Here is a 26,799-nt window from a genome sequence, read left to right on the forward strand (position 1 = left end):
GAAGCCATCCCCTCAGCAAGCAGGACCTGCTAAACAACCATCTCAGCGGCCAGGGCCTGCAAAACCATCTCTTCAGCCAGCAGGGCCTGCAAAGCTACCGTCACAACAACCAGGACCTACAAAACTATCAGGCCAGCAACCAGGGCCTGGTAAACCTTCACAGCAACAAGTAACTGCAGCCACACCTGGTGAATCAGCCCCAAAGAAAACTTTCTGTCCTCTTTGCACTAGCACTGAACTGTTGCTGCACACTCCAGAACAGGCCAATTACAATACATGCACACAGTGTCAAACCGTGGTCTGCAGCCTGTGTGGCTTTAATCCCAACCCGCATATAACAGAGGTGAGTAGTGTCTAACATTGATTTTCATTCTAGGCCCCAAAATTGGGCTAAAACTCACTATGGCTAAGTCCAGAAGCTATTATGGTTTGTAATACATCACGTAGGCCCATTATAGCAAGTTAAGAGGAGAAGGTCAGGTTGTTTAGGCAAACAATTCACGTTTCATTTGCAGGGAAATGACAGTTCTGTGTTTGCACAGTATCTAACACAATGGGGTCCTGGTCTGTGACTGGGGCTCCTAAGCATGACTGCAATAGAAATAAGAAGACAAAATCTAATATGAACATTGTTTTTAAAACAATTACTTTTGTTTGGATTTAAACACTCCCCTGCTGTGTTTGTAGCCCAGATACCATAGTCTTGTGCTGATGTCTGTGAACTAGAAAGATAAATGATATAGGAAATGACTAAGCAATAAAAGTGACACTGACTAGCCTGTATTTAGTATCTCTGCTGAGGGAGGTGCAAAAGTAAACAAGCAGTCCAGATGGTGAAAAAATAAATTAGAATTTTAAAAAATTCTTTCTGTTTTAATATCTGGAGCAGTTAGTCACACATTAGTGAAAATTTGTGCTTGAAATGGATACAGGGTCAGCTCCTCAAGTGGTCTAGATTGGTACAGTTTTGGAGCTACACCGGTGTGTAGACCAGTTAAGAATCTGGCCGATGATTTGTAATTTGATGGTTTTCAATTTTTTTTTCCAATAAGGTGGACCATTCTTTAGTTCACAGAAGGATCTCTCAGACTTCTCTCCACTCCCAACCCTGATCTCCTGTAATTATAGAACTGGGTCCATAAAAATAATATTAGGACAGTATTTTTTAAAATGAACTTGTTTTAATTTGATGTGTATGGTGGCTTGATTAACTACTCCTATACTACATTTGTGCTGTTTGCATCCTTTCCATGGGAATTCACATTAATATCTGGACTTCTCTTGTTGCTTTTAAACCCCCATTACTCTAATTTCCCAAAGTTGCTTTGCAGTTTGGGTTTGTTATTTTCAATGCCTGAATTCTTGGCATAACCCAGAAATTTGAGCACAGTAGAACTGGTACCAAAGAAGAACCCAACAAACCAGTCATGAAGCAACCAGAGAGGATGTTAGAGAGGACAGTGGTTTTTGGTTTAGATGGGCAGGAAAGCTAATGGAAAGAAGCCTGAACTGGGTAACAGCTAGAACTTGAACATGAATTTGGAGAAAAAGTCACCAGTTGTGCTTAGCTTGGTATGGAATATAAAGACTACAATAAACAACAAGAAAGAACATTGATAATTGATACATCTCATTCACATGCACATCAGTATTAGCGGCATTGTTGGATGGTACCTGGTGACAAATGGCATGTTGTTTGCATCTGTCAACCTTGATTATTTATTAGTTTGCAGTCTTTTTAATAAAGAAATGAAATAAAAAAGGTTTGTTGTAGTTATGCAGTGGTAACTCTCTGCACCTCTATGCAGAGGATCCAAACTTGAGTTCAGAGCCCATTTGAGCCCATTCCTGGGATATCAAAAGGTTGCATTGGAGTTGATGCATGCAAATTCTAAGATTAGCAGAGGTGTGAATTGTGCTTTACAGCCTGTGGGTTCTAGGGCCAGTTGCAGGACACGTTCAAGGGGAGTGACCAGAGAATACTGCTGCTGGAGAATGTTATATGGGACATTTTAGGCAGGAGTGTTCTTTAATGGGGGTCAAAGGAGAAACACTGGTACCCTGAAACTTTACTGCCACACTCCCACCTCCTGAGTCTGGCTAGCTAGGTGGGACCTTGAGCTGCATCAAATTACGGGAAAATAATTGGATGTTTGTCTAGGTTTGGAATAATTGATCTCAAGAGAATTGATCTCAGAAAGAGTGTTTAGAAATAAAAATCATTAAGCATACACAGGAAATATTATAGTATGACAGTCGTGATGTTATATGCAGTGTTGTTGTAGCCTTGTTGGTCCCAGGATATTAGAAAGATAAGGTGGGTGAGTTAATATCTTTATTGGACCAACTTCACTTTTTAATCGGCCACTTCACCTTGAATGGTCCATTGAAGTATGTGTTAACTACTTGTGCTAAACAAACTGTTCCATCTTGTATTTGGCTGTGACACTCTGAGTAAGTTTCTCAGACCTGAAGAAGAGCTCTGTGTAAGGTCAAAAGTTCGTCTCTCTCACTAACAGGAGTTGGTCCAATAAAAGATATTACCTCACCCACCTTGTCTCTGTAGTATTGATATTAGCTGTATTCAAAGATGAAATTCTTATAAACCTTTGTTTTCAAGCTTTTGCAGCTTTCTTGTACGGGGGGGAAAGAGAGAAACCATTTTTGTTGTTTAGTTGAAATTTCTCCTGCTTGTTCAGCACTCCCAATTGATAACATTTCTGTGGCCCATTTTGTATTCAGTTATTGGAGCATTGGTCTTTCTTTCTTTCTTTTTCTTTCTTGTGTGTTCCTTAGTGGGATTCTGATAGCTCAAAAGTTGGCTTATGTTTAAAATATCAGATTTCCATGAAGACAGGGCTGGCGCTTACATTTAGGCGACCTAGGTGGTCGCCTAGGGTGCCAGGATTTGGGGGGGCGGCAATTTGGCGGCGGGGAGTCCTTCCGCGCTCTGGGTCTTCGGCGGCAATTCTGCGGCGGGTCCTTCACTCGCTCCGGGACCCGCCGCCGAAGTGCCCGGAAGACCGGGAGCGCGGAAGGACCCCCCCGCCGCAGAATTGCCGACGATGACTGGGAGCGTGGAAGGACCCCCGCCTAGGGCGCCAAAAACCCTGGCGCCGCTCCTGCATGAAGATAGTCAAGAGCCTTCAGTGTATTTGAACCAAACTGGTTTAGAGAAAACTGTAAGTATTTGAAAAATCTTCGATTTTCCACTAACTTTTTAAGTAGGCACTATGCCTGGGTATGAAATTCAGTACATTGAGACAATAAATACAGCTGCCTTTAAGACCATCTGATTGCATACATATGTAAAAGGAAATTTGAATTTCATATCGTACTTTGAAATAAACATGGGTAAGGCATTTATTTCACAGTGCAATCATTTCAATAAATGAAGGAGGAGTGCTTCTAATCTAGTCAGCTACTAGCTCTATGCTGATGACTCCCATATCTACCTCTCCTCTTCTGCTCAGCCTCTCATCTCCAATCTTACTGAAATCTCATTCTGGATGTTCTGTGACCATCTGAAATGGAATATAACAAAACCTGAACTCCTGATCTTTTCCCTCTGAGCCCTTATCCCCTCCATTATATAGCTCAAAATCATCTTCTTATCCCCCTTTTCATCCAATGCCCAGGCTGTTGCCAAATCTTGCTGCTTCTTCCTATACCACATCTCATACATTCTTTTCACCGTACTGCTTGAAAACAATACTTTGTTCCTTGGTTGTCCGTTGCTGTGACTACTGTGAAAACTTTCTTTTCCTGGTTTGTCCTTATTCCTCTCCAGTCCATCCAGAATGCTGCTAAAATAATCTTCCCTCTCACCACTCAGATCACACCATTTACCTAATGAAATCCTTTCTTTGACTTCTTCTCACTTGCTGCGTAACAGTTAAGCTTCTCATGTTCCCCTTCAAGACTGTTTAGTTTTCCTTGCATAAACTCTCATTTCCTCCTGCTCACTCTTTCAAGTCAATGTTCCTACTACATTGCCCTACTGTGCATTTTGTAGCACCTCTTCATGTCTTTGTGTCTTCCATTCATACCTCTTTCATTTGGAACTCTCTCTTATTCAGGCACAGTCCCTGTCCCAAAAAATGACAATTCTAAATGAAAAAGAGACAGATGAACAAAAGGTAGGGGGAAGAGCTACAGCATGTAACAGAGGATATTCATTGTTTAGTTCCACGACTATTCCTTTGTAAACTACTATAACTGCCTTCTGCAGGGGTTCTTGCGCCTTCCTCTGGAGCATCATGTTCTGGGCACTGTCAGTGATGGGAGATTGAACCACTAGTCTGATCCAGTATGGCAGTCCGTAAATTTCTATATTACTAGTTGGCAGATTTCTTGTAGGAATCACAACAGAAGTGGCTCTTGAAGAGAAGGGTTGAATAAGGACAGGGTAGTGGCCGTGCAGACTAGCTCCAGAAGAGCATTGCGTGAATCAGGACAGCATGGAAGAAAGTACAAAATAACACCAGAGGTTCACCCTCTCTTCATTTAAATTGCTTCTTAAAATTCACATCCTATATGAAGCCTGTCCACCTCAATTCAATATAGAGAACTTTGTAACCAAGACCCAAAAGTGATACTGTACTGCTAGGAGATCAGATCATCATTTGCGCCATGTGACTGAACTAACTTACATTGCAAATGTCTTTGGACAAGGTATTGTCTGTCTTCTGTTTTATGCAGCACATTCTAGACTGAAAGCACACCATAAATAGCATGTGTCTGGCAACGTATGTCTCTCTAATGTGTCTAGGTATTTATATTCAATTCATCACTGTATTATATGCGTGCCTAGAAACAATTACATAAGGTAAAAAAAAATCTAAACACAGTTGATGTTTGTTCCTCCATTCTACTTCTCATATACACTTTCGAATCTCACATGAAAGAGAACGAGAGTGTCTCTCAAATAACCAGCCTCCTAACTATGTGTTTTATTGTGTGATCATTTGGAATTCCCCCCCCTTCATTTTATTTTCATTCTTACATTTCCTGTTGTAAAAACCAACAACACAGGTCCTCAGTGAGGACTGAACCAGCACCTCCAGATCGTTTAAGCACTACTAATATGGTTAAACACTTGCTTTGCTAGAACCACGGGCAAAACGCATGAACTTCTATACTTTGTTTCCTTTGGCTGGTAGTTGTAGCAGTCGGTCATCCTCTGTGAACCAGCCACTAAAGATGATGCATAACACATACTCAGCCAGGGATTGTGCTGAGATAATGCACCTGTATGCATATTACACTGGATGTCTATAAAGGGTCAGATTGACTCAAGTTCTAGAGCTCTTAATGTTGTAGACCCTAGTTATATATTTCAGATCTCCTCCATGGGCTTCTCTTTGATACCACATGCCTTTAGAGATCCTACAATTCATTCCACCTTTAAATCTATCTCAGTCCATCTCTTCTGACCTTCAATAACCCATTCCACATGTTTTCAGTGGTGTAATATGGATGTTCTTCCCTTCTACTTTCCTGTTACCTTCTATTTCCATTTTGTTACTGAATTAGAATGTTCTTCATGATAAATAATAGTTATTTACCAATACTTGTCATTATTTATATGTTTGATATATCTATATATGCCATGTCTTTGGTGAGGGGATGATTTGGTAAGGTGCATGTTAAATACATATTATTAAGAATTTAAACAGAGAAATTGAGGAAACTCATTGATGGTATCCACTGCAATTATAACTCAACAGCTTTGCACATCTATTATTAAGAAACTCATTTAAAAGTACATACAGTAGTTCAAAATACTGTTCTTACACAAGGGAGTATCTTGTTATTCAGAGGAACATAGGACTGGAAGGAACCTCTTGGGTCATCTAATCCAGTCCCCTGCTATCCAAAGGAACCTCATTATATAGTCCCATTCATGAATTTATTAAGCCCCACCCTGATAAGTACATTCCATTCCTGGGGGAACCCTCATTATGACTTTTGTGAATTTGAATTAACAAACATAATGTTGCATTAAAGGCACACCATTTTGTATAAACCTAATACAGTATTGATAGACGTGTTTTCATTATTTTCTTTTTTGACATATGCTAATGAAGACAGCCTTTTATTAGATCTAAACGTTCTCTGCAATGCTTACAGTTCAAAAACTGCAGCATTGTGCTAGTGCATGAGAACCAGAAAGTGACATGGACTAGAAACTTACTGTAAACAAAAATAAGTCTACAATCCTAGACTCCAAGTCTAGACTTTAGTATAGCAGTAGAAATAGCTGTGACACTGCAAGCCCTCTGTAAAATACTCTGAGTCCTGAAGAGTATTTATTACTGATGGCAACATGAAGACGGCAGTGCAAAAGAGAAAAGTAGTAAGTGTTTGAATCCTTCCATAAACTATTGTAAGTATGAAGACAAAATGAAAGATCAAGATTATGTATTTATTTTATTTATTAGTATCTAAATATATCATATCAGATTCAACTCTTAGATTCACTGGTGTAAAGCCAGAGCTACTCCATTAAAGTGGGTGGAGTTACACCAGGGTAGTAGAGATCAGGATCTGACCCAAAAAATATTCAGTCAGTTATCTAAAAAGTTTCTTATCTCCTGGTGTTAAAATGAAATATCTGCAGTAAAATCCTCCAATAATAAAATGCTTTTTTCCCTCCACAGAATGATTGGAGATTCACTGTTACTAAATTGCAGTTTAAACATTGCTGTGTACTGAAATAATTTGGGACTTTGGATCAAATTAATCTCTAGTGTAACTCCTTTAATTCTACTTTGCTATAAGAAAGATCCACTTAAAGTAGAATATAGTGTATATTTTTACACAAAGTGGAATTTGTTGGAAGAATTGATGAGCTCCTCAAATGAAAAGTGCTAAGTACATACACAATAGTATTATTCCATTCTCAAGTATTCCTGTTTAAGAACCCAATACACTGTCCATTATTCTTTATCAGAGGAAGATTGCATGTCTACATTAGTACTCTTTAATTCAGGGCAGAGTCGTATTAAAAGCATTGTTGTCCTGTAGCTTCTAGTTTCTTTAATGCAAAAAAAAAAAAAAAAGAGCTAAGAGACGCTGAACGATCCTCAGTGTACGGCAAGAAATGTCTGACCTTCCAACATGTAGGCTGATCATTTTAAATAGAAAATACTCTAAAAGGCTTTTAAGCAAGTTACCACTAGCCCAGGAAACTCTTCCGTCCAGTTTTTAACACAAGTAAATTATAAATTAATCTGCATAGCTAAAGATGTCAACTGCAGTGAGCCATCTGCACTGGTATTACTGTTGCCCAGCAACTGTAATTTTCTACTGCATCAGGTCATGTGATTTGGGATGCTGTTTTCTGGGTAATCACTGGGCAGGAAGTGTGGATGATTCCTTCTTTGAACAGAAAGGATAATCTGTTGTCAAATCCCAATGATATTCACTTGGTTGTATGCTTTTTATGCAGAACAGATGAACTTTTATTTGTTAACCGTTTGTGTTCTATACTGTTAGTGGTAACAGCTAATTTGGAATCTGTTGTTTTGTACGTATATTTGGCATTATTTTGCATTTGTCAACATTACATTTCATCTGCCTTTTTGTTTGCCTAATCACCCAGTTTAGTGAGATTCCTTTGTAACTTTTTGTGGTCAGCTTCGGACTTAACTATCTTGAGTAATTTTGTATCATCTGCCAATTTTGCCACCTCACTATTCACCACTTTGTTTCCAGATAATTAATGAATATGTTGTCCCAGTACATAGCATGGTCCCCCCAGGCTATTTACCTCTCTCCATTGTGAAAGCTAACCATTTATTCCTACCTTTTGTTTCCTATCTTTTAACCAGTTACTGATCCATGAGAGGATGTTCCCTCTTTTCTCATGATTGCTTAGTTTGATTAAGAGCCTATGGTGAAGGATCTTGTCAAGGGCTTTCTGAAAGTCCAAGTTCACAATATCCACTGGATCACCCTCGTCCACGTGCTTGTTGAATGACCCCCTCAAAGAATTCTAATAGATTTGTAAAGGCATGATTTCCCTTTACAAAGGCTGTGCTGACTCTACTCCAACGTATCATGTTTAACTAGGTTTCTGATAATTCTGTGTTTTACTAAAGCCAACTTGCCTGTACTGAAGTTAGGCTTACTGGCCTGTAATTGCCAGGATCGCCTCTGGAACATTTACAAAAAATGGCATTACATTTAGCTACCCTCCAGTCATCTGATGCACAGGCTGATTTAACTGATACGTTACATACCTGAGTTTAGAATGGCCATGTCATCCCTGTTGTATTTGGGCTGGAGCTGAACCTACTCCTGCTTTGCCCACTCCAGGATTCTGAGACTTAGATTCTTATCTGTTATGATGTTTTACCATCGTACATGAATTATTGCTGACTTGCACTTTTAGGGCCTAATATTATCTAGGTAAAAATTTGTTCTATAAATCAAGTTTAGATTCCTGTCTCTGGCTCTTGTTGGAGGCTTTGGGAGCCATAAACACATGTTCGTTCCTGTGCTGGGAATTGACTTCTAGGTCACGCTTTGGTGCAGAGTTGGGCCTTTTAAATACATTGGACCTGATTCTCATTTATACTGAGGCTCCTTTACAATCCCCTGCGGTGTAAAGGGTTCATAAATCTTTACACTGTGCTGGGAATATACAGGGTCCTTATGTTTTCTACACCCTTTAAGGCTCCTTCACACTGCCAGGAGACTTAGTGTAAATGATAATTAGTTTCATTAACTTAAAATGTAGCTTTGCTCTGAGAAATGGCTGTTAGAATAGCTCCATTTTTATTGTGTGTCAGTGAATGTTGTTTCAAATGTGCTCAATTTGAAATTTAAAGAAGATGTGGGGACCCTGCAGGTCAGCTAAAGCATTCTGTGACACCCATGCTAGTCCATTGCCTTCAATGGGTTTGCACAGGTGTAACAATTCTATTGATAATGCACAAGGAGTAGAATCCAGCTCATCCTGAGCTGTCTTGTCTCTGTAGGGCTAAGGAAAGTTAAACATGAAAGCAATAAATATGTATTTTTGTCACTGGAGTCAGCAGTTCTGACTCTGAAAGGACAGAGAAAGAAGAGCTGTTGAATAAGATGGTACAGGTTTTTCGTTCATGGTCACTCTTCATAGATGGTATTGCTAGAAAATAGAGAATACACTTACTTTGGAGCTCCCATTTTTAACTAGTACAGTCATTAGAAGCTGTTATTATTTCTCTGAACATATGGCTCGTCTGTTTGTGAAATATATTTTAGTGTTTGCTTGTTATTTTGAAATTACATAATTTCACATCAGAGAGCTAGGAGATGAGAATAGTGGTTTCCATATTACAGTGCTGAAATCTGAACAAAAGTGTTACTAGGGATATGTGCAACAGGAAATCTGTTAAATTTTAACAGGGCCGAGGGGCAAGAGAAAGGAAGAAACCCGTGGCAGATGACAGACTTTTCATTGTACCTGTGGCAAAAAGTTTCATTGAAATTATTAAGGAAAGTATGTTTGGAAGCACATTAATCTGACGTGAGTCCTTAAGGATACTGAATTGTTGAAGTGGAAAAGAACAATCTTATTCTACTATGCTTGTGTCCATGAGATTTCAGTACAGGTTGTGCCAATGTTCCTTTCTTTATCAAAATCTATTTTCATTGATTTTAGAAAAACTCTCTTTGGAATGAACTTGGAGTGAAAGGCTTTGGACTGAAAGTTTTTAAATTTGAAATGATTGTGAAGGAGATAAAAGATTAAAAAAATTTGGTGGGGGGGGAGGAGGCGCAGATGACTGTAGTTACTATTAGGGCAGTGTTCAGTTCCTTCACAGATGTGTGCAGCTATCTTGGATTTCTGTGCAAATCTCTCCTCGAGTTATTGGGTGCTTATTCTCAATATTTTGTCAGTCCTTTAAATAAAATGCCCGTCTCAAACACATTTCTATCACCATGTATGACACACACAGTCCTTATTTATGAAGCATTCTGGACTGTATCGTGGAGACTGGCTGATGCTCCCTGAATGCAGGTTAGGGGGAGTATGAAAGGCTATGTAAAGCTTATCTTTCACTCCTCTGGTCTTTCCATACTCCGTGCATTGCTGGTCCTGCCTTCCGGGTTAGAGCCATCTCAGGGAGTTGCAGATGGCCCCAAATGGCCAAAAACTAAGCCAGGAGATCAATATGAATGGAGATGATCTGGCAATGTCCCATTTTCCTTGTTATACTGGCAGAAGAGATGAAGAGGTGTAGCATAGGAGCCTCTACTCCACCAAAGAATCCACTGGGGTGATTGTTCCTTGGCCAGTTACACTAGCTTTAGTTCCCATTTACTTCAGATCAGTGGTGAGGCCACACTGCACTAGAGGGTTTGGCCATTTTTGGCTCTGGGAAGAAATACATATAACTTAGAGTTTGGGATTTGGGCCAGGGCATTGCTGCCCATGACACATTGCTCTGACTGCTGACTCTTTCTCCTTTTATGATGATGGTCATTGAATAGAGGGGAAATGGAGAGTGAGGCGCTCACTCTCCCACAATGCAAATTTTACATTCTCTGTAAAAATATGGAAGAGCAGCCCTGGATATAGCCCAAGCCTACTCCCGTTGAAATCAAAAGCAAACTCTTTGATGGCAGTAGACACATGATCAGGCCCATATTTCAATATGTTTTAGTTGATAAAATACTCTTAACATAATTTATTTTACAACTCTTCAGTTAAAACACGCGCAAACTACAGTTCTTTGAGTTTAAGATGAAATGTATTGGTTATAATGGCTTTGGGGTTTTGGCACTTAATTCCTCCCGCTAAAATGCCTGGGAGGAATTTATGGCTAAAACAGAGGGATTAAAAAAAAGTAAAATCTCTGTTTTTCTTTCTTAATTTCAGTTGTAGAAGTTATTCATTAACTTTTATTTTAAAAACTTTATTTTGATTCAGAAAGTAAAAAATGAAAACCTAGAATACAGAGGCAGTTAACATTGTTGGTGCTCAAGTTATAATATATTGCAAACTTCAGAACAGAGTGGACTCATATTTATTTATTTAGACTCTAACTGGACACTATAATCAGGCTGGACTTAACCAGGTGCTGTGTTTACCATTCATTGTATCACATGGTGAAGAAAGCATTTGATAAAATTAAAAGGACATCATTATTTTTTTAAATGACTTTATTGGTGGTAAGAGAGACATGGTGGGTGAGGGAATATCTTTTATTGGATCAACTTCTGTTGGTGAGAGAGACAGGCTTTCAAACGTACACAGCACTCTTCTTCAGGTCTCGGAAACGAACTCAGTGTCACTGCTAAATACAAGGTGGAACAGATTGTTTACCAAAAGTAATTACCATAATACATATTTCAAGGGACCATATAAGGGGAAGTGACCCATTAACACCCCTCCAGTCATAGGAAGGAAATGAAGGGGACAGGGGAAGAAACAGCTGGATGGAGTTATTAGTGGGTTACAGATTGCTGTAATAAGTCATAAATCCATCTGTTTAGTCCCTGATTTTTAGTGTCTAGCAAAGTTATGAATTTAAGCTCCCAGGCTTGTCTTTTGAAAGTGTTGTGCAAGTTTCCTTTGATGATGAGGACTGATAGGTCAGATATTGAGTGATGACTTTGTGAAAAGTGTTCACCCACAGGTGCTAGGGTGTTTTTGTCTTTTATCATTTTCCTCTGAGAGTTCATTCGAGAGTGTAGTGATTGTCTAGTTTCACCCAAATAGTTTGCTATTGAGGCATTTAGTGCACTGGATGAGGTACACCCCATGTTGTGATTGGTATGGATCCTGAAAGGTATGTTGTGTGGGGTGTTGATCATTGTAGCAGTGGAGATATGTCTGCAGGTTTTTTATGTGTTGTTCTGTCAGGGTCTGATGCCGCTTTGAGTTGGTGTGTCCTGGTCTGTTGGGAACTAGCTGCTGAAGATGAGCTTGGAGGGATTGGGGGTTGTTTAAAGGCCAAAAGAGGGGGTTCAGGAAAGCTTTCTTTCAGGATGGGGTCCCCATCAAGTATGGGTTGTAGTTGTTTGATGCTACTCTATATGAGTTCTGTGTGGGGTGGTAGGTGACAACTAAGAGTGTGCAGTCGAAGGGGGTTTTATTTCTGTATTGAAACAGGTTCTCTCGGGGTATTTGGGTGACCTGTTCCATGAGGTAATCTACTTCTCTGGTGGAGTGTCCTAGTTTGGTGAAGGTGTTTTTGAGCACCTTAAGGTGTATATCCTGGACTTTCTCCTCAGAGCATGTTCTGTGGTATCTGAGTGCCTGGCTGTAGATAACAGATTTCTTGGAGTGTTTGGGGTGGTTACTGGATCTATGAAGATGGGTGCAATGATCTGTGGGTTTTTTTGTATATAGTTATCTGTAGGGTTCCATTTTGTGGAGCTGATCTTGGTGTCCAGGAAGTTGATGCTGGTGTGGGAGTGTGCCATAGAGAGTTTTATAGATGGGTGATGGTTGTTGAAGTTGTGGTGGAAATCTATGAGGGAGTTTGTCATCTGTCCAGAGGATGAAAATATCATTGATGTATCTCAGGTATATCATTGGCTTTGTAGTGCATTTGTCCAGAAATTCTTCTTCAAGGTGGCCCATGAAGAGGTTGGCGTATTGGGGAGCCATCCTAGTGCCCAGGTCTGTGGTACTATTCCTGGTAAAATCAGAAGTTAGGAGGAAAATAGCAACACATTTTATTCATTGAGGTTACTTTGATATGCATCATTTAAGCCATCAAAATACGACTTCAGAGCCTTTGCGCCTGCCCTATGTACAGCAGTAAATTTCATTCTTTTTTAAGTCAGTCAGCTGAAATTAAACTGGCCTGTTTCAGTTTTGTTTTTAGTCAGTTTCACTTTTTGGCTGCCCTGCACTAATCAGATATTTGAGTTGCGAACACTGCAGAGCAGTGTTTAAACACAAACCAAAAACGGTCTTAGGAAGACAAAAGACAGTGTCAGTATGACAACATTCATACTAATACAGTTTTGGTTATTGCTAAACCTACATCTGGGGCCTAACCAGTGTTCCTATAAGGGAAGCAGTTATTGTTGTTGAGATCGTCTTCCATAACATATGTATATTGTACATATCTGAATAGTTAGGGACAATCTAGGTGGTGTTTAAAGATACTGTGTCTAAATGTTAAAATCCCTTTTATGGTCATTGTTGAAAATGTATTGCTGGGTAAGTACAGAGGGAAATGTAATAATTAAAAAGCAGTCTGGGCCAATTCAGTTTTCATTTCCATGGGTGCAACTTGAATTCAATGGGAGTTGCACACACTTGAAGTGGAAGCTGAAGTTGTCTCTTAATTATTTTGTCCTGTAAGCTTGGCTCATCCCCTTGAATACCAAAACCTTCATCACATAAAATGTCCTAGTTTTCATCTTGGTCGGTGGTAGGGAGGAGGTTTTGCAAGTCTGGGGAGTGAGCAGGATGCATGAATCTCCCCTCACCTGGGGCAGCCAAGATCCTATAAGGAATTCTGTACTACTCTTGTGATCTGCCCCTGTGTGCAGCTCCCTTTGTCCCTTGGCAGTGTGGCTCACGCAGGAGATGTGATATCACTGGCTTCGTGGCTGAACCTGTGCCCTACTTTCCCCTCCAAAGGGAATAGAGAGTGTGGAGGAGTAGGAGATAATGCTGTAATGAGCAGAACTAACTCTCCTGCTGGAAATTGTTGCCATGCAGGATACCATGCCAAACTGAGTAGCAATGAAAAGCATGGGGAATGCCATGTGGAGCAGATGTTTTCCTGGCTTCATCTCCCTCTTCCTCTGGCCTGACATGTCCTTTCTGAAATCCTATGGTGCCCCAACCGCAATTGTGCAGATAGCCTTCAGGGGAAAACAATGCTGTATTTGTTCTGCTCTTCTCTCTTAAAACAGTTATGGGGGCATAAGAAGAGAGCAAGAATGGTCTAGAGATTAGGATCGTAACCTGTGACTCAGAAGAGCTCAGTTCAATTCTTTGCTCTGCCATACTTCCTGTGAGCCTTTGGGCAAGTCATGTAGTCTGTTCCCCATCTGTAAAATAGCATTTATTTCCCTCACAGGGCTGTTGTGAAGTGAAATACATTACAAATTGTGAGGTTCTTGGATACTACAGTAATAGAGGCCTAGAGGTACAGAAAATAGATGAATTATTTACCTTATTCCTTCCCTTTGTGCTGAATAACGAAGAGTACAATGGGGCTTATGGTAATTACTTTTAGATCTAGTAAGCCTAATAACGATATGATTGCAGGAACACATAATTATGGTTCATGTAGGGCCATCATTTTTTAAGCAGAGCTCCTCATTCATTTCAGATGAAGACTTGTGCTCAGAAGTTGATGGTATGAAATGGGTCTACATAAATATATGGAATTCATTAGCACACCTCTATTGTTAGTTCAATATGTGCATATAGAGCACCACTATGACTTTTTTGCTGCTATTATATAAAACATAACCAAAACTATAAACTAGACCAGGAACTTAATAATTGCACAGTTAAAGGTAATTATGCATTCACTTTTGTCCTAATCATTATAATTATGCTTTCAATTGGCAGCATTAATTTGCCAAACTATTTTTTGAGTATTATTATTATTTCATTAATTATTACTGTTTTCTTTTTTAACTTTTTTTTGGCAAATCAGTATTGCTGATGAATCAAAGCTGGCAAATCAATGCTACCCCCATCAATTTCCACAGTGCCTGAAGTGTGGACTTGTTCTGATGGCCTGGACTGCAGGAATCAGAAGTGAAATGAAAAATTCAGTTGTATTTTTTAACCATAAAGCAATATTTAGTGGTAATATTTCCCCCTCTTTTGTTGAACTTTTATCTGATTTACTAATTCTAGCCAAAAGTTGATTTACTAATATTAGCATTGCATGACCCTAATTGTAAATCTTTTTCTGCAGGTTAAAGAATGGCTCTGTTTAAACTGCCAGATGCAAAGAGCACTGGGTGGTGATTTAGCTTCAGTTCATGGTCCTGTGCCACAGCCTCTTCCGCCCAAACAGAAGACAACCTTTCCAACTTTAACAACCAAACCACCCTCCCAGCCCCAGCAGCCTACGCAAAAGAAAGATATTTCTCAAACACCTGCTCCTTCCCAGCCCCCAGAGCCTAAAAAGCCCCCACCACTGACAAAGCAACCATCCATGCCTGGCTCTCCCCCTGTGAAATCAAAGCAGCCACCCACTGAGCCTGTTACCCCGCACATCTCTCAGCAAATTGAACCCACTCCAAAATTTGGCCAGATCAAGCCAACTTTGGTTGAAGATAAGCAAAAGAAGCCCACAACTGACGTTGTGCCTACCTCTTCAGCATCCGGTCTGAAACAGGATTCACAAGGTCCCAAAGCTCCATCAACTCAACAGAAAGCAATGGAAACTCAGAGATCAGAACATGCCAAGCTATTTCAGGACACCCATCTGGCTGGGGATAAAGCTGTCCTGCCAGATTCCAAAACCTTACCACAGGTGTCACGGCAAAAGTCAGATCCTAAATTTGTTTCTCACCCTGGATCAGACACTAAAGGTCAAAAAGCTGTTGAGCCAACACAAATGAAAGAAGACCCTAAGAAGACACAAATAAAAGTAACCCCAAAACCTGATGCCAAGCAGGTTCCAAAAGGACAACAAGCAGCTGTAGGCCCAAAGCCTACCCCAGTGCAGCCAACACCTCACCCTCAACAGCCTCAGAGAGCTCAAGAGCAACCAAGGCGTTTCAGTCTAAATCTGGGAGGTATTACTGATGCCCCTAAACCACAGCCTACAACTCCACAAGAAACAGTTACTGGGAAACTCTTTGGATTTGGCGCTTCAATCTTTAGCCAGGCTTCAAATTTAATCTCCACATCAGGCCAACAAGGAGCTCAATCCTCGGGCCCTCTACTGGGGCCTGCTACTAAGCAACCCCCTCTGCCATCTCAGGTACCATCCAAAGAGGTCAGTCAGGCTCAGCCATCTCCAAAAGCAGCACCTGTGAAAAAAGAAGCCAAGCCTCCTGTGGCAGAAAAATCACAGCCACCCAAGTCAGATAACATTGTAACCGTTAAAGGATCTGAATTAGAAAAGAAATCTATTGCTGCTAAAGACAGCAAGTCTCAAATTGCTGAATCTAAAAAAACTGCTGGGCCACCGGGACTGGAAAAAACTACTCTACCTAAATCAACTTGTACTCTTTGTAAAACTGGACTAAACATTGGTTCTAAGGATCCTCCCAACTTTAATACATGTACAGAATGCAAGACTATTGTGTGCAATCTCTGTGGATTTAACCCGATGCCGCACATAGTTGAGGTAGGCAGTGGCATTTATATTTACTCTATATACGTTAGTAACTGGTTTTCTAGATTGTGAATGTCAAAGCATATTTTTAATTAACAAGTGGTGCTGAACAATTCTAATGCTTCATTTGAGAGCTTGTATTTTTTTAATTAAATATTTCTGAAACTTGGAGGGTAGTCAAAAGCTACTTTAGATGAATTTCCTGTATTTTAAAGGCAGCTACTGCAGTAGATCTCCTAGGTTTTGAGGCAAAGGCAGACTAATAATGATGATGATTACTGAACCCTTTGAAATTAGAGGTATTATAGCATGGCAGATTATTGTACTCATTCTTTGGAGCTCACCCTGGGGTAAAAGTTCTCTTTCATGTCTGTCAGTATAGCAACATTAACATGGTTTATTCCCCTCTCCTCCTCCTTTGATCAGTGAGCACTATTGAATGAAAGGATTTATTAATTGTTAGTCACTTTTCCCCAGCACAGTCTTTTAACTTCTCCCTAAATCTGTTAGGCAGAGTTGTACCTATACTTTCAGGTTCCATTAATCACATTCTGACTCTTGACTGTATGTGGGAGGCAGACTCATTTTTATGTGCCCAAAGCCTTGAAGTTTGAGGGATACGTGTGTGCAAAGTGGGGCAGGATTTAAACAGGCAACGATCAGAAAGCCATTTAACTGATAAAAGGACTGGAGTTTGAATGGGACTGTTCATTGTTAAAATACGACAATATGGGTAGTTTCTTTTCCATGTAGCTATGCAGCAAAATGTTTCCACAAAAGACAATCATTGGATCAGGTTTAACTTTTGTAACCACCATTCTTTCCAAAAAGGCAACATTTGATCATTTATTTATTGTTCTTTCTTGCAAGGGATTTTTGAAAAAGAGGGAAGGGGTAAGGAACTTTATGTCAACGTATAAGCAGGGCAGAAAAATGCCATACTTTCCTTATTGAGTTAGCAAGACCTTACTTGGTAAAAATAGACCACCAGCAAAATACTTGCAGGTAATTCAAGTGTGTAACTCAATCTACTTAGTACCTGAGAAAAGAAACTATTAGTTAAGGGTGTTTGGTATCCAAGTAAATAAAGTAGAAATGGCTATCTGGGTTACATCATTGTGACATCACTGCCATAGCATGAGTAGAAGCATAGGAAGAATACTGAAAAGAAAAGAACATTCAATGTGTGTGGACTTTATCTCCTGGATTCTCTTCCACCACAGTATTGCCAACCCTTGAGAGTGTGGAAAACCTGAGTCAGAGCTTCTTCCCCTTCAAAAAACCCCAAACTAAACCAAACAACAAACTCTCACGCTTTTGTGTCTGTCTTCTGAATTTTTCAGTTTTTAGGGCAGAAATCCTGCACCTCCAGAATTTGAGATAATTTGGGTTTAAAATTCAGGTAGAGATTTTTCAAAAGTGACAAAGGGATTCAGGTGCAAAAGTCCCATTACTTTTAATGCCGCTTATACTCCTAAATCCCATCATCACTTTTGAAAGCCCCACACTTGGCTGTTAAATAAATGCATTCACAAAAATGTGAGGCTTCCCCCTGACTTCCCTGCTGGTTCCATGTACCTTCTCCTAACACCTCAGGTGGGAAACTGGCATGCTATTTCCTGTTTTCTTCCCTTATCACTGTCCAACCTTCCTGCCTGGACTCCTCCTGTCAGCCTCCTAGTATTCCTCTCACCCATATCTCCCTTTCTGCTCCCCTTAATATTCACCCCCCACATTCTCTTCCCTTCAAAGTCTCCTTCCATTTCTGCTCAGTTTCCTGCCCGTTATAATCTCTTTCACTCCCTCTCACAATATCCAGCACCTCACATTCTAATTTCCTTCCCCTTTAGTCTTTTTGCCCCCATGTCTCTCCTTCCCACCTAGTTGTCTTCCTCTTTCCCACATTCCTTTGTCTATTTTCCTTTCTGAACTGCAAATTTCCTTAGCTGCTGTCCCATTCCTATGTTACCCTGCACGCCCTTTTCTGTTAGCATTGTATTCACTCTGTAGTGCTCAATACAGCTGGAGTGTGATGTGTTCTGTCAAGGGACAAACAGCTAGTCAGATTGCGTTTATTACCAAACTTCACATTCTCCAGCAACTATTTTGGAAGGGAGGGCGGGGAGTGCTTTATATGGGGATCAGAGGAAGGAATGCTCATAGTTGTTAGAATGAGATCATGAGGGAAATTTCACTCCCTCTGTTTAACACACACTCTCTCTTTTTATCCTTACTCTCAGGGCTGGCCCACAACATTTTGGCTCCTGAGGCAGGGAGCTCAAATGACACCCCCATGCCTCCTCGCTTGGGCCAAAACTTTGAAAGGTCTCAATTCTGCCTTCTTCCTGTTCTACTCCTCTCATGGTACTGCTCTGCTACCTACCCCAATAAAGGAGAACTAACAACTTAAAATGCTTTGTTCAAAAATTTTAACTAACACTTAACTTTCAAATGCCTGAACAGCAAATGTAACTTTTCTTGTCTGCATAGTAAACACTGGCATTTTTATCTGTTTGCATAATCAAAGTGGTGCTTTCCGTGCCTTCTTGGATGCAAAGATTTGAACTGCTTCCTCAAGATCCACAGTCTGGGACAGCTCATGCTCTATTGAGATGGTTGCAAGGTCGACCAGCCTCCCTGTGTCATTGTGGAGCGTAGATGTGTTTTTATTAACTTCAGCTTGGAGAAGCTGCGTTCTCCACTGACAACTGTTACAGGAAGTGTTAGAAGCATGCACAGAGCATTTGGAAAGAGGATGGTCATCTTATTTGTGCACATATATTCCAGAACAGCCTTTGGAGTTGGTCCTGCTGAAATGTATCTTGAAAGGGCTTTCAGTTCATCACCTAAATCACTCACATTAATATTGCGCATGTCATCATGTGTCAACACTGTCTCTAGTGCCCTATTGCTGGTGTAGGTCTTCTTCAGGTATAGTGAGGAGTTTTGGAACATCCTACAACATCCCAAATATACTGCTGTGATTCTTGAGCTGCATGAAAAGTTCTTCAACTGACTGTATTGCACAATCTAGCACCTGATTAAAGAATTCAACTTTGAATTGTTGTTTGGAGTCTCTTATGGGATTATCCCGTGCCTCATAATCAAAATGTCTGCTTCGGTGACTCTTGTATTCTTGAATGGGTAGGAAAATAGCTTCAGTGTGAAGTTCCTCTGCCAACTTCTATGCACTCTTCAGAAGGTTTTGAAATCCCTCATCTGACCGATAAGACTGTAGGTATGACTTTGCTTTGTCCAGTTGTCCCATTGCTCCAGATATATCAAGGTCAGCACCTTGGAGTCTCTTGCTTACAACATTTATTTCAAACAGTATGTCATGCCACAACACTAAGCCACACAGAAATTTGAAGTTATGTATGTTTCTGGTGATTCCATTTCCCTCTGCCACTGTTCTCCCACAAACAGTTCTTGTCATAGCATTATCCTCCATAATGGCAACTATGGCATCATCTATCTTCCCAATTTGGTGTTTGATAGGCTTTATATCCTCCACTCGACTTTCCCATCATGTGGCACTCAATGGTTTCAGTGTCAGAGAGGATGTTCCCAGATGTTGCTTCAAAATTTGCCATCGATGAGTTGATGCAGAGAAAAATACATAGATGCTTTGAATTGCATTAAAAAACTCAGCAACTTCACTGATGCAACTCAGCTGCATCACTGACCACCAAGTTCAATGAATGAGAACTGCATGGGACAAAAAAAGCTCCAGGGTTTAACTCTTGGATCCCTGTCTGCACTCCTCTGTTCTTTCCTCTCATGTTGGCACCATTATCGTAGCCCTGACCTCTCATGTCAGCTATCTCAATTCCCGTATCCTCCAGCTTTTTAAGAAGCACATTTGTCATACCAGCTCCAGTAGTATCACTTTTCTTCTGGAATATGCATGGTTACTTCCATTTGAGATGGAGATATGGATGCTACAGTAGCTGCACTCTAACTGGAAGATCACCACTCACATCCTCACTGGGGCCGGAAGGCTCACCGTGAACATTTGTGTCTATGTATCTCAGGAAAGCTCCTTCCTGCTTAGATAGAAAAGCTTCCTTTGCTTTCTTTCTTTTTCTGAATGCTGCCCCATAGGGGCGTTTTCTTCTTTCACTCATGACTGCTGTTCTGTGCCAGCTATAGTGGCTCTCAACACTCAGTTGAAGGGGACAAATAAGCAGGCTAGTAGCAGGGCCTGAGTGAGGGAAGATATCAGCATCTTAAGGGCGTAACTGGCTCCTACTACTTCAGTTGACTGCCTGTTCTCCTCAAGTGGATTCAGGGAAGCAGCAGGAAACAGGAAGCTCCCTGAGAAGTTGGTGTTAATCAGTCCAGGCTCCTGGGGGTGCTAGAGAGGTACATAAGAGGCTCCTCCTCCTCTCTCTCCCTGAAGCTCCTGCTGCTTTCTGTTATTCCCTCTCACCTTTTCTCCTGCCTGTCTGTTATGTCTCCTCCTTCCTCCAGCACAGCACTCCACCATCTCTGTGCATCTAAAGCAGAGAGAATACATATGCACCAGCAGCAGACACAATTTTCTACACTCTGGGTCTAAGTGGCACCCCCCACCCCCTGCAGTCTGTCACCTGAGGTGACTGCCTCAGTTCGCCTCATGGTAAGGCCAGCCTGCTTACTCTCTGAGTTCTAATCTAGAAAGACCAAATTCTGCTGTTTTAAAGTCTGTATCTTTCCTTTTTGTAAAAAAATCCTTCTGCCTCTTTATACTGAAGTCAGGATGGGTTTTGGATCAGAAAACAATGCAACATTAGTCCTAAAATGAGCTTTATTTTGCAGTTGCTAATGCACCAGGGCAGTTCTTACTGGTGGTTGTGCATCAGTCTATGAATTGTTACCTGGTACCTGTCAAAACATGAGATCTGTCCTTTCATCACTTGGGAAACCAGAGGGAAAGCTTTGGGTATGGGTAATAGAGAAGGGCCTGGAGGGTGACACAGGAATGAAGGCAGCATCTATGCAAACGTGTTTGAGTGATTCTGATCCTGCCCCATTTAAGGAGTGCACAGTGAGGCTCAAAGAGCAAGAAAACACATGTTGAGTTGACAAATACTCAGGAAAATCTAACCGACCAGTGTATGTCAATCTTTGAGTACTTTTAACATGGAATATCCAACATGCAGCCTGCTATCATGCTGTGGACAAGGGTGGTTGATACTTAAGAGGGAACGAGATGCCTGTTTATAATAAAGGATATTTGTTCCTGTCATTATGTGACAGCACCTCACCTTTTAAAGAGTATTTCCTTCTCTGAATCGATTGAAAACAATCCCTGTGCTGATGAGCTCCAGTTAAACCTACAGGGCCAGTCTCTCAGCGGCAGGGCCGGCTCTAGGTTTTTTGCTGCCCCAAGCAAAAAAAAATTTGGCTGCCCCCCACCCCAACCCTGGGCTCTCTCCCTCCCCCCGCCCCTGCACCCTCCTTCTGCCCCAGCCCTGGGTCACTGGTAACTCGCTCCTAGGGTGGGTCGTGCAGCAGGAATTTTGGATGTGCACAGAACACAGACAGGATTGGTTCCCATATGGTTACAGAATTGCAGTAAAGTGGAACAATTTTCAGCTTGTGTGATTGGAGGATATCGGGATGCATATTATAAGACTGTCCTACATAAATGAGGAAAAGCTGAGGTGCCTTTATTATTCTTTTGTTCCACTCTTTGTTTCTATGGGGAATTTGCCAATGCAATATCACTGTCTTCCTTTTACACAAATAAAACTAAAAAAAAAAAAAAAAAGCAATGGCTGTTGAAAATAGCAATTCCAGCCCTAATAACCACTGGGAAGCATTTCTTGCTCAATTTTATCCTACTTTTTCTACAGCAAGTTACAGTGGATCAGTACATTTGATTTGGGAGAAATGAAGTAACAGCTGCCCAAATTGAGCTTGAGCACTCCTGAATTTTGAGGTGTTCAAATCTGGAAGGCAGGTGCTAGATTCCCTTTCTGAATATTAGCTAAATCTGGAAAGGAAAAGTCAATTTCTGCTTCCATGGCTCAGAAGTGGAAATCCTCCTATGTGCCTGGTACTGTATCTAAAGCTGCCCAGGTCCTCTAGTAGAGCCTCCTCTCCCTTACTTTTCATTTTAAATTCTAGTGGGATCCACATACCTCCCTTGCTAGGCTTTAGATAGAGAGGGGTACTGTCCATTTAGTCCACCCAATTCCTTCTTTGGGGGCTGCAAGGTGAGGTCACACCAGTATCCCTAATCCAGTCTGGGGAAGTCTTCTGAAGGAGATATCTGGGCCAAAGCCTACTCCTTGGGCATACTACTAGGGTTATCATATGTCCGTATTTTCACAAACATGTCCGGGTTTTTTGGTTTTAAATGGCCATCCGGGAGGAATTTTGTAAAATTCTCAAAAGGTCCGGGATTTTCCTCCCAATGCAGAGTGCGGTGCGGCTGACAGGGCAGCTCGACCGAATTGAGCTGCTCGCATGGAGCCTCCAGCAGCCAGAGCCCCTCCCCTGCAGCCTCAGCGCGCTACGCCGGCAGCGCTCTGGGGGGGGCGGGGGGCCCTGTGGACAGCAGCAGCGTGTCTGCGGCAGCGTGTCGGGCTCCGTGCGGAGCCAGACACGCTGGTCTGAGCGGCATGGTAAGGGGGCCGGGGGGTTGGAGAAGGGGTAGGGGGTCCCGGGGGGGAGTCAAGGAACAGGGAGCAGGGGGGGTTAGATGGGTCGGGGGTTCTGGGGGGGCCTGGCAGGGGTGTGGAGAGGGGTTGGGACAGTCAAGGGACAGGTGGCAGGGGGGTTTGGATGGGTCGGGGGGGCTTGTCAGGGGGCGGGGGTGTGGAGAGGTGTCAGGGCAGTCAGGGGACAGGAAGCACAGGGGTTGGATGGGGCGGAGGTTCAGGGAGGCAGTCAGGGGCAGGGAGAAGGGGGGGTTAGATGGGTCAGGGGTTCGGGCAGGCAGTCAGGGGACAGGCAGCAGTTGGATAGGCGTGGGAGTCCTGGGGGTCTGTTGGGGGCGGGGGTGTGGATAGGGGCCAGGGCAGTCAGGGGACAGGTAGGGGGGTGGGATCCTAGGGGGGCATTTAGGGTGGGGGGGTCTCAGGAGGGGGCAGTCGGGGACAAGGAGAAAGGAGGCTTAGATAGGGGGTGGGGTCCCGGGGGGTGGTTAGGGGCAGGGGTCCCGGGAGGGGGTGATCAGGGGACAAGGAGAAGGGGGGGTTGGATGGGTTGGGGTTTCTGTGGGGGGAGTCAGGGGGTGGGAATTGGGAGGGAGTGGATGAGGGCGGGGCTACCCTCCCCCCCCCGTGGAGTGTCCTCTTTTTTGAATATTAAAATATGGTATCCCTACCCTTCACAGTGCAGCTCTCCATTCACAGCAAGCTGCAGCATGAGGTCTCAGCTACCTCACTCCCTCCCCCTCCCTTTCCTGTTGATAGCAGCCAAGGGAATGCTGGGAAATGTAGTTCTTTCCCTGCTCCAGGGCTGGCTCTATAGGCAGGGAGCTAACCAAGGAACTACAGTTCCCAGGGCCCCCTGGTGGTTCTCAGCTCCCATGCTGGATCCCTGCCGCCCCTGCAAATGGGCCGCCCCAAGCACCTGCTTGCTTTGCTGGTGCCTAGAGCCGCCCCTGCTCAGCGGGTGTAAATCAGCAAAGTTCCATTGATATCAATGTAGCTGCACTGATTTTCACAAACTGAGGGTATGGCCCAGATTGTCTTTTTTAAAAAAAAGAAGTGATTGCTTTTTTTCTCATTTGTTGATTTAGCAGTCAAATATTTATTTACCTAAATGATAATTTATCTCTGAAGTAAACAACAAAGAATAATTAAATAAATTACACTTGATAGATTTCAAAGACTTGAAGGGGCACATAAATCTGGTGCATTAACACAGATCTGAGCCACTGTTCTTATCCTACCATTTACACAATGGGGAGGAGCATTGTTTACCGACTGTTTAATTAGCTTTCCTGTGGGTTTCCAGCTCAGGTAGTTGGAAGCAGTTCTATTTTTAGTAACAGAATACAAGAAAATTGCAACTGTCAAAGCTCAGAAATGAAGACAGTGGCAACGACCATTTTGTGCATTTAAAGCTCAGTGTAGCTTTTGAGAAAATACTGAACAGGATCAGAACTGGGTGGCTAATGTAATTGTTTGACATGCTGCGGGGGTGTGGGTAGGGGGGATGGCAGGAGGGAGGCATCGTGCCATGAAATAGTGTGGCAATAAACTACAAGGAGGATTTTCAAAAAAGGAAGGTGAGTTAGAAACATCCAGACGGAAAAGCTAGGACATTAAAATCATAGAATCAGGATAGATCCTCTATAAATATAACATCTTAATATAATCACATAGCCTATGAATAAAAAAGGAAGCAAAATGATATATGTGGTGTGTATATAATGTTAGCATATGCAGTATGTCTAATCTAATAGAAATGCCAAGGGAACAACAGACCTAGAGTTCTTTAGTCTTTTGATAGCTGTAAAATTATCCATAGATATTGGAAGGAAAAAATTGTTCCATCTGTGAAAGAATTTATTATGGAAATGGTAAGAATATTATTTTTGGAATGGAAAATAAGTTTGGGAGAATTTTTGGGGAAAACGGATGTAATTTCTAAAACCTGTGAAGGAACTATAATTCTAAGAAAGGGATATGCGCATGAAGACATAGCTTGCATATGACAATCTTAAATAGGGGAAAGGAATATTTATTATTAGGCTTATTTGATGGGGTTGTCTTTTCTGTGTAAAATTCTACAATTTGACTAATAAATGGAATGTTAATGTTTTTGCTATCTTGGGCCCCCACTTGTATTTACTAGACTTTATTAACATTAATACATAAATAATGATCTTCCCCCAAATAAAACAATTGTGAAGGGAGTGGGGAAAGTGGCTACATTGTGAAGTCCTTCCCCAGGCAAACTTGGTGGTATCATAAAAGCAAAGAGCTTAGCAGGATTCAAAGATCAGCCATTTATTTGGGCAATGAGAGCACCCAGAGTTATAATACAAAATATGAAAAAAATAAAGTTTTGCAATGAATATAAACCTTCATACTTCAAGACATAAACAAACTTCTAACTTTTGGAGCTAGCAGGACATTTTCCACGATCCCATAACCGCATACTGCAGGGTCTCTTGTACTTTTCTCTGAAGCAGTTGGCACTAGCCACTCTCAGAGAAAGAATACTGGTGTAGATGGCCCCTGATCTAACCCAGGATGGGGATTCCTATTTTCCAAACTCCCATTGAAGTTTGAGGGGAAAATGGAGCATCAACATCAGCAGGTGACCCATTTTGTTTAAATGGTTCAGGAGTTTATTCAGGCCCAAATATTTTCCTTTAAAAATAATGGAAATCCAGCTCAGTTGAAATGAATCCTGTAATTAAATATCCAAATGTGGCAGGGGCTCTTTAAAGCAAGTCTTTGGAGCACTTTAAAGTAATGAGCCATCCAAGATTGTAATGAAAATGTCCCAAAAGATGTACTGTATCATCTGCGATATCCATTACTTCTCTTTTTAATTTAGTAGCAACTGTGCACTACACTATCTGCCCTTTAGAGAAAACCTGGACATGCTGCTAGTTTATCTCCTATTAGAGTTTTATAAATTTATTTGTTGTATTGTGTTGGAGATTTGTTTATAGAATAGAGGGTATCTAGAAAATCTAGAACACAGCAGAAAAATCTGCTGGTTGAAATACATAAAGAGGAATCCGTACCATCCTTCACAGCTAAGGGGTTTATCTATTTTCAGCAGCAATATTTTTTACTTCTGACATTTAAAGCCTTTCTCTAAATTCTGATTATAAAAAGGTGCATGCTAGGAATGCTTTGTTTCATAACAGTGCCTTTATTATGCAAAAATGGACAGGAAAATACAATGTATAGGAATTCACCATGGTTCATAGAAGTTGTATCCATTAATTGATAACAACCACTTATAATCAAGAGAATTGTAAAATTCCTTTTACAAAAGACTATCTTGCATTTGAACCAGACAAAAAATAACCAATCACATAATATGCAGAATTAATAAAAAAAACATTTCTTCATTATCAGCACAAAATGAAATTAATTTTACATCATTTCAAGTATTCCACATTTCATAATGAACTTTGATTGTGTAGTTTGTGTTAAAAAAACCTTGATAACTGAGCAATTGATGTTTGTCCATATTTTTATAAAACATATGTACAATTGAAAGAACTAATTCATAGATTCCAAGGTCAGAAAGGACCATTGTGAACATCTTGTCTGACTTCCTGTATAACACAGGTCATAGAACTTCCTTAAAATAATTCATGGAACATATTTATTAGGCAAAATATTCAATCTTGATTTAAAAAATGCCAGTGATGGAGAATCCACCATGTCCTATGTTAAGTTGTTCCAATGGTTAATTACTTTCATTGCTAAAAATGTATATCTTATTTCCAGTCTGAATTTCTCTAACTTCAGATTCCAGCTAATGGATAGGGTGACCAGATCACCACACTAAAATATCGGGACACATTGGGGTGCCATCAGCCCCGCCCACAGTCCACCCC

General features: G+C 41.3%; 1 protein-coding gene across 1 annotated transcript in view; it reads left to right on the top strand.

Annotated features, from left to right (window-relative positions):
* Positions 1-26,799, top strand: part of PCLO (piccolo presynaptic cytomatrix protein) — a 515,291-nt gene that overhangs the window by 7,195 nt on the left and 481,297 nt on the right. Inside the window, exons 2-3 of the mRNA XM_026648937.1 lie at positions 1-343; positions 14,898-16,283. The exon at positions 1-343 is cut by the window's left edge and continues 909 nt beyond it. Coding sequence (XP_026504722.1) covers positions 1-343; positions 14,898-16,283 — 1,729 coding nt within the window. The remainder of the gene's footprint in view (positions 344-14,897; positions 16,284-26,799) is intronic.

The sequence above is a fragment of the Terrapene carolina genome, unplaced genomic scaffold (genome assembly GCF_002925995.2).
Source record: "Terrapene carolina triunguis isolate 2854851 unplaced genomic scaffold, T_m_triunguis-2.0 Scaffold68, whole genome shotgun sequence".
Taxonomy (NCBI): Eukaryota; Metazoa; Chordata; order Testudines; family Emydidae; genus Terrapene; species Terrapene triunguis.